The 8,708-nt window shown below is 35.1% G+C and overlaps 1 protein-coding gene and 1 pseudogene across 1 annotated transcript; one reads left to right on the plus strand and one right to left on the minus strand.

Moving 5' to 3' along the window:
• The first annotated feature begins 5,868 nt into the window (after window positions 1-5,868).
• Window positions 5,869-7,113, plus strand: LOC128185212 (uncharacterized; annotated as a pseudogene).
• LOC128182739 (uncharacterized) lies at window positions 7,090-8,309 on the minus strand. The gene is made up of 3 exons (XM_052851481.1): window positions 8,140-8,309; window positions 7,480-7,698; window positions 7,090-7,273 (listed from the first exon to the last, which is right to left on the minus strand). Exons 1-3 carry the CDS (start codon window positions 8,307-8,309, stop codon window positions 7,114-7,116), a joined length of 549 nt encoding a protein of 182 aa, XP_052707441.1. The 3' UTR covers window positions 7,090-7,113.
• Between the last annotated feature and the right edge of the window lie 399 nt (window positions 8,310-8,708).

Here is an 8,708-nt window from a genome sequence, read left to right on the forward strand (position 1 = left end):
TTTAGATCTCCACCACCCATTCTGGATGTAGAAGGATTTTCCTCGGGCATCTGCTGAGATGGTTAGATGGTGCTTTATTATATGAAGATGGTGATTTATTTAATGAGTGTAAACCTTGGTTATTTAAATAATAAACAACAAGGCTTATGTGGCTCAGCAATTTTTTATCTTTTGGTAATTCAATCAATATGTAATATAGATGTTATCGATCAATAAATAATTGGCCCTGTAAAATATATTAATACAAGGAACACTGAATACAATATGTAATTATCTGATATATAAACATCAAATATTAAATAAACTGTGATACATGTATATACTAATACACTATACAACACTTGTATATTTCATTATATATTTGCATATGAATTCAATTCAAAGTGATCTCTGCTGAACCTATTTTTAATATAATAAAAATGAGTTATCTACATATTTATTTACAAATTAATATATTGAAATACTGACTTACCAAAATTATGGATTTTAAGGCCAGGTAGGTGCACTGCTGTTGTAAATGAATTAACCGTGCAATTTGTTAAATATTAATAAATAAGCTATAATTAAATCCAAATCTTAATATCTGAACAACTGATATAGAAAACTATATAGACTAAAACCAAACATACCAGATCTTGAAATCCTTCAGACAAATTAATTAACACACCTTCTCCAACGTGGACTCTGAGCAAATATGAAGAACACCAGTCTTTCCGTTCAGTCATATCACATGATAAATTGACCAATCGCTCACCATGTCTAGTGCAGTTGTTGTATGCATGAATTAAAGATAGTATGTACTTTTTCCAGTTTTGTTTCTCGCTCTTTTCTAATGTACCTAGCATGTTATGTAATGTTCTGTTTAATCTTCCAGTCATTCCATTTGACATAGGATGTTACGGTGTAGTTCTTGACTTTTCCATTTTGGTTATTTCACATAATTCTTAAATAATATTGCTCTCAAATTGTGCACCTTGATCACTGTGTAATCTGGCTGATAAACCGTAATGTATAATAAAGCTGTTGTAAAGGGATTCAGCAGGTTTTTTTTGTTTTGTTTTTTTTTTTGCTGTTTGATCCTTTGTTGGTACTGCCACCATTAATGATAGATGAAGTAAGATCGCACATCGAACAACTGTTATCTGCTGGAATAATAAGAAAATCCAAGTCTCCTTTTGCTTCGAATGTCGTTTTTAGTAAGAAAAAGGATGGTACCATCAGGATGTGTGTGGATTATAGGATGTTAAACAAGAGAACTATCACATATTCATATGCATTACCCAGAATAGAGGATAACAACAACCCGTCAACCCGTTAACGTATATATTAAATGGCTATTATCAAAAAAAAATTGTATTTTATTTTAATATGATAAATTGATAAAACATCGTCTAAAAAATTAAATACCACCAAAAATCTCTGTTTAAATATACATAATTAAAACACACGAAGCGTTCAAAATTTGACTTTCGCGATATGCATATTCAAAAAGTAACTCTAAGCGCCATTGTATGTGACGTCATAGAAGCAATTCAGCGAGAAGGCGAAGAGACTGCGGACAGTGATTAGATCATATTAGATAAGATTATTAGCCACACGCCGTGGTACAGTTGACCCGTTATCGGATTAATAGCAACCATGCCTTTCTGTGCTGCCTTTGGGTGTGCTAGTGTGCATAAAAAAGGATATGGGGTGAGCTTTTTCAGCTTCCCCAAAGATTCGGCGAGAATGTAAAGATGTACGATATACTGTCGACGATATAAGTTTGTGCCAGAAAACCACAGTCGTTTGTGCTCCAAACTTTTACTACGGACCAACTAGAAAGAGAGCCCAGTGTATTAGCGCGACCTGGATACGCAAATGCCTGAATTACACTGAAAGGGGATGCAGTTCCCGACGTGCCCCTTCGTGTACAAGAAGCCGCGCCTCTCGTCCTACCACCAAAGACTCGAGGAGCATTTGCTAAACGCAACAAACCTTATGTAAGTCGTTCTTTTATATCTTATAATTTATATTCATTCTGAAAAAAATCAATTTAAAAACGTAACATATGATTACTTATACTCAGCATTCAGCAAACAGGCAAATGATGACATTTGAAGTCGGCCATTTTCTCTTATTATTACATATTAACGTCATTTATCAAGCGAACTGGAACTCAAACGCGATTCTGGAATAGTTTTATAAATGATATAAACGACAATAAAATGATTACTACAAATGATATATATTTACTTTGTAGCTTTTACATGAAGCACTGCAGGAGGTGGAAATGAGAAATGGAAACGATGCAATACCGATCAATCATGATGGAGAAGCACCACCATATTCTGAGCCTAACACTGTTGATGAAGAACCAGAACTTGAAGACCCCCCCCCCCCAGTCAGTTCCAGCTAGACATGTACCACCCTTACAAAGAACAGCCAGGCTTCCATAACTGTCCCTTAAAGAACCCTAAGGATGCAGGTTTCAATGACAGATAAAAAATGTATAACAGTGTCGAAGGGTGTGCAATGCTCAAATTTATTTGTTTGAGTGTCACTCAGGGAAGCTGCTGGATTGGTCCCATTAGCAGAGCCCAAACAAGAAGATAACCAATACATCTTGGATGAGGATACCCAGAGTGATGTTGAAGATATGAAGATGAAGACCAGGCTGACTCAGACTATGATCCCTTCGAAGAGGAGGACGAAGAAAGCGATGAAGACTATTAGGTCTATGAAAACGGGATCCCTCTACGCACTGCTGTTCATCCAGAGGAAGAGCGGCAGTTCCTGGTTGCTGAGTCCTGTCTGGCCAAGCTTCTTTGGAAATGTGGGATTTGTGGCAGTCCATGGATGTCATCATTGAACTTTACAAGAGGTACTATGGTAGGGACAAGATCTTAATGCACCTGTGGACATGTTTGTGGGTGGGAGAGCCAACAGTGTTTGAATGATATGCCATGGTCTAACATTTTTGTTGCTGGAGCCATTGTGTTCAGTGGGTCAAATAACGCAAAGGGTCTTCGCACCTGTACCAGCACCTGAAACTGCAGATGATGTCAACCTCAACATTTAATAGGATCCAATCCGCATATATCATTCCATCTTTTATCTTTACATGGGATTACCATTTGGAAACACTGCTTCAATACCAAGGTCAAAGGTTAACATTAGGTGGTGATGCAAGATGTGATTCCCCTGGTTATTCAGCAAAATGTGGATCCTACACTTTGATGGATTTGGAGAAAGGAAAAATTTGGATTTTCAGTTCAGGTATATTCAAATGTTTTAGATTTAAGGCCTAACAAAAAAATGTTTGTTTACGGTTACCTGACCGACCCTATATTTAATCGCCGACCCTAATTGTTGTTTTTTCCATCGTTAAAAATCCGGAAGTCACACATGGGTACGTTTAATTTTTATATTCATCTTAATCGGTCAAGCGTTTGAAATCGAAAGTGAAAAAAAACATGGCGTCGATATCACATGTTCTCTGCAGTTCGAAGAATGCGCACACATAAAGCAAATGAAGTTGATATCGGCATTGCCGAATAACATGACATTTATCCAGGTGTTCGATCGATATCATGGGGGAAATGAAAAGGTTCCCGATTTTGAAGTACAAGGCAAATAACATGGAGGGAAAGATACATGTAGTTTTGACCACAGGGGTCGGCGATTTTATCAATTTCTTGAAAATAAATGAGAAACAGGCAACATCCTACCAGCGAGCGAAGAGACGGGATGGCAACGATTTTCAAGATTTTCTTAATTTCGGTATCCAATCGATATTGAACACTAGAATCAACTCTGTGGTGTTATCTTATTAATTTCTTGCATTTATTTCCCTAAAATTATCCTTCAAAATCATTTTAAGGTAGCTCCATACTCCTAAAATTCTCTGATGAAAGTTGGAAAACCGGACTGATTTCATCAATTATAAGAAAAAATATACATGTCATCACACTTTTTGAGATGTCGGAGAAACATAAACTAATCATCAGAAGACCGTATTTTTATTATTTTTTTGTTAAAAGTAAAAATCTTGTTTAATTTTATTGTCAACTTTATCAGAAAACTAAATCTACAAACATATTTTAAGATTAATTGTTGGGATAAGAAAAACTATAGCATTTAGACATACAACTGAGAGAACAGTCAGAAAAGAGTTATTTCCCTTTAGCATAGATAAAATGTAAAGAAAATTGGAAATTTAGGATAAAATCAAGATGCGAAAATATCTTGAACTTAACAGTATTTCTAGTTACTTCCATGGGATTCTATTCACAGAAAATACATTAAACTATCTTGCACAAATTTTAAAGAATTCAAAGTTTTACAAACAAGATATCTGTGAGCCAATGCTCACTAGTGATACCCCCGCTCTGATGTGAATATGCAAAATAAGCAAAGTCGTCATTTAACAGGAAGTTGACGTCCAATTGATACAAAAATATATCCCACGATATGGCATGCCAAAACAAATAGTGTTTTAAAATTTCAACCATCTGCGGAAAATAGTTGCTGAGAAATCTTTGACGGAAATTTGTTTGAAAATGTTTGCTAAAAATAAACATAGTCGAAATTTAACAGGAAGTTGACGTCCGATTGATACAAAAATATATCCCACGATATGGCATGCCTATAAATATATTGTGTAAAAATTTCAAGCATCTGCGATAAATAGTTGCTGAGAAATCTCTTTGACGAAAATTTGTTTGAAAATTTTGGTTAAAAAATAAGCAAAGTCGTCATTTAACAGGAAGTTGACGTCTGATTGGTACAAAAATATATTCCACGATATGGCATGCCTTTACAAGCACTGTGTAAAAATGTCAAACATCTGCAATAAATAGTAGCTGAGATAAATGCGACAGAATTTTTTGTTACGGACGGACAGACAGACAGACAGACAGACACACAAGGGTAAAACAGTATACCCCCCGCTCCGAAGGAGCGGGGGTATAAAAAGTATAAAACACTGGATCTACTTTAGTCCATTTTTACATATCTCGATCATGGCCATGTTTGATGCTTGTGGTGAGCAATATCATGTTTTTTAAAAAAATATATGGTTTCTGTTTTGTATAAAAACTTAGCATATCGAGCCATTTTCAAGGAACATTCTGCATAAAAAATTGTATAGTCTGTTGCATTATTGATACTATTACTAGATCAGGCGCGTAACAAAAATTAATCCTCCGGGGGGATCTCTATTAAGCATGTTAATTGTTTCCACAGCAGACAAAAACTTTTTTTTTTGTATTGTCACATTTATTTCTAGAGCACATTTTACCCACCAATTATTGAAGGTAAAGTTTAAAATCAATAAACCTCTAGATTTTATTTTTGATTACAAGTACCTAGATTCTATAAAATAGGCTATAAATACGCACGATTTTTCCTGCTAAACTGAAAGGGTCAAATAAAATAAAATTTAAATGACAATATCATTCACAGGGGTGCATACGGCAAACAAAAGTAAGCATGACACAACGGCAAATCAGTTTATGTGACCTTTGTGAAGTTTTGTAAAAACAAAAATATAAAAAAATAAAATAAAAAAAAAACCTACCTACCGACCCTAGTTTTTTTCAGCATGTAACAGTAAACAACTATATTTTTTTGTTAGGCCTTACTTTAAATTTTAATACTTCAATAAAAAGATTTTGTAAGTAATTGTAAAAATTGTCAGCATACTTTTTTTTCTACATGTAAATATATCAATGAACAAAAGCAAAAATATAAGACTTTTTACACAAATTTTAGAGTATTGAAGTCAAAAGCTCTGTACACATGGAGTTGGAGGATCTGAAAAGGGGAATTCAGCAACTTGAAGATGCAGGCCCCAAAATTGACAACCTCATTACTGACAGGCACGGGATGGTCAGAAAATTCATGCGCACAGAACATCCAGACAAACACCATTACTTTTAAATTAATGTTTGGCATTTAGCTAAAGGTAGGTACAATTTTAGATCTATCTATGAATAATGTGCAAAAAAAATTATATGGTATTAAAATAAGATACCTAGTCTAAGATACAATATTTGTAAATGATAATTTAAAATAATTATTAAATATTTTATTTTTATCTAGGTATTTCAAAAGAGTATTAGGCTGCTTCTAAGAAAAGGGACTGTGCAGACACCCGCCCCTGGATTAAAAGCTCGGTCAACCATTGCTATTGGGTTGCAGCTTCTTGTGGTGAAGATGGGTAATTGAAGGAGCAGAAGTGGACTTCGCTTACGGAACATGTCACCAACAAGCATGAACGCTGTGAGCACGGAGTGTTTGAGGAGGACAGGTTATGGATCAAAGAAGGTTATTTTAGATACTGATGATAAATAAATGTATATACAGTATTTTTCAGAAAATAGTTAAAAATTGATATTTTTCTTATTTATCTCATTTATCGCAGGTGCTAGAGCTCATAACTATCTGATGCGAGATATACTAAAGCTGCCCCAACTACACCAGACTTAGAATTAGAAGTTTACCACAGTGTGGTAGATAGTTTTGCTCCCAAGAACACCCACTTCTTTTATCAAGCTATGATGGCTAGGTAAGATTATTCAGCAAGTAAATAATTACATCAAGTTTCTCTGAAAAAACAATTAAATTCAACGTATCTTACTCTATTTTATTTCAGGTTGTGTGTAGCAGCACTTCACTTTAATGAAAATGGAAGTCGCCATCAAGCCATGTCCAGACCTGGGGCTGCTGAGTGGCAGATTTGTTATCCAAAGGACAAAAGAGGTGACCATCCTGTTGCAAAACCCATTAAGACACCCATCATTTATGGTAATTATTATTTATTAAACAAATATGTTATCAAAGAGTATTCTATGCTTATTTTAAAATGCATTACACAAAAGACTATAACAGTTCTTACGTATACATGTGAAATTTCAAACAAGTCACTATAAGTCTTATGATATTGTATATTACATCGACATCTTGCGCATCAATCTTGTTGAACGGAGGAGGCAGTTCCCTTCATACCAGACCGCAGGCCAGGATGCATATAGACTCCTGGGGTACCAACCACCATCGTTGACCTCAAAACGAGAGCCGTATAACAAAGACAACCTCGTAGCAACACGGAGCAGGTTTGCACGACAGTGATTAAGTTGGTCGTGGATACCGAAAGCCGGTGTACTGCTCAGAGGGAAAGACACTGCGGATTTTGGTTACAACACAGGCTGGGATAATTTTGCGGTTTCCGCTTCCCAGGTGATGCCAGATCCAGAGGACAAAACGTCTGTAGGCAATGTGTCTATAAACCCTGAAAGATACAGTTGTTATTGAATTATTCATCATATTCTTATGTTAATAGCATTTTGTTATTGTTAAATATGTGAATGATGTGATTTATTTGATGCAATATTGGTACATCACATTTGTAGATGTTTTGTTTGATCTCATAATAAAAATTGAAAAAATAAATGAATATCTTACAAAAGAAAATAAATGAATGTCTGAAACTCTTACTTGTTAATTGGCTCATTGTCATCAAGTGGACCCTGAGACTGGATGTACATGTACATGCTGACTTCTAGCACACGAATATTTAGACAGTTGTCAATGAAGGCCTGGTGTTGTGTGATGCACTCAATTTGACTATTTGCTCTGATCTCATCTATGAGGGGAATTTCTGCACAACAGATGCATTCTGGTACAGTGGTCATTGTCTCCACATTCACACCTTCAAAGTTGTTATACAAATTAGAATTTAATTTTAATTTAGATCAAATTTGCATTGCACAAGTCAATAAACTATATACGTTATATTTACAAATGTAGATATGAATATGTACATGTAGGCCTATATGTAATTGTATATAAGCAAGGTCGCCTAAACCACCGGTATGCCATGTTCATGTAATGACAACGGAGATACATCTTGAAATATTTTTGAATCGTTTTTTGCTTTTATTTAAATACATATAAATTCTAAGCTGATATAAATGCCGTTAGAAATTCCTCGAAAACCCACAACTAAATATCTTTGGTTTTTTACGCCAACAAACATAACAAACATTATACCCCAATTTGTACCCACATAATTGAGTATTGAATATATTCTGCACAAATAAATCTCAATAAATAACCAATAAAATGACTATATCTACCTTTTTAAGTATAACAACTGCCCATAAAGTGTTTAAAAGTCGACTTTCATCATCGCCAACGGAAGTACTTGTTTCGCTGTTCTCTTCCGAATTTTCCTTAGGTTCGGCTCTCGCTGGGGGTTCGAACATATACGGCTGAATTTCAACCCTCAAAGGAATGTCATCGATGTCATGAAACTCATTTTCCATGTTTAATCAAAGAAATAGATCACGTACAGTTTACGAAAGCACTTCTATCACTAGTATCAGCAGTCAGAGCTATTGCTTCTATAACGTCACGGCACCACGTGACTCCATATCTAATTAACTGGCGATTTCGATCGTCGGAGCTTTGAAATGAATTGTCTAGTTAATTAATTTTGGCTCTTATTTTGTATTTTAGGGCCAATCATTAATGTTAACATAATAAGGAACATATCTTAGGTCTTTTCTAAATAGATTAAAAATCTTGATGATAGCCCTTTAACAACAGCTAAGCTTGACGCCACGGGACAGAGATGGGTTTCAGCTTTGTCGGCATTTGATTTTGAGATTTCTTACAAAGCAGGGGAAAAGAACGTGGATGCAGATGCCTTGTCAAGGTGCCCA

This window comes from Crassostrea angulata, chromosome 5 (genome assembly GCF_025612915.1).
Source record: "Crassostrea angulata isolate pt1a10 chromosome 5, ASM2561291v2, whole genome shotgun sequence".
In the NCBI taxonomy this organism is placed as follows: domain Eukaryota; kingdom Metazoa; phylum Mollusca; class Bivalvia; order Ostreida; family Ostreidae; genus Magallana; species Magallana angulata.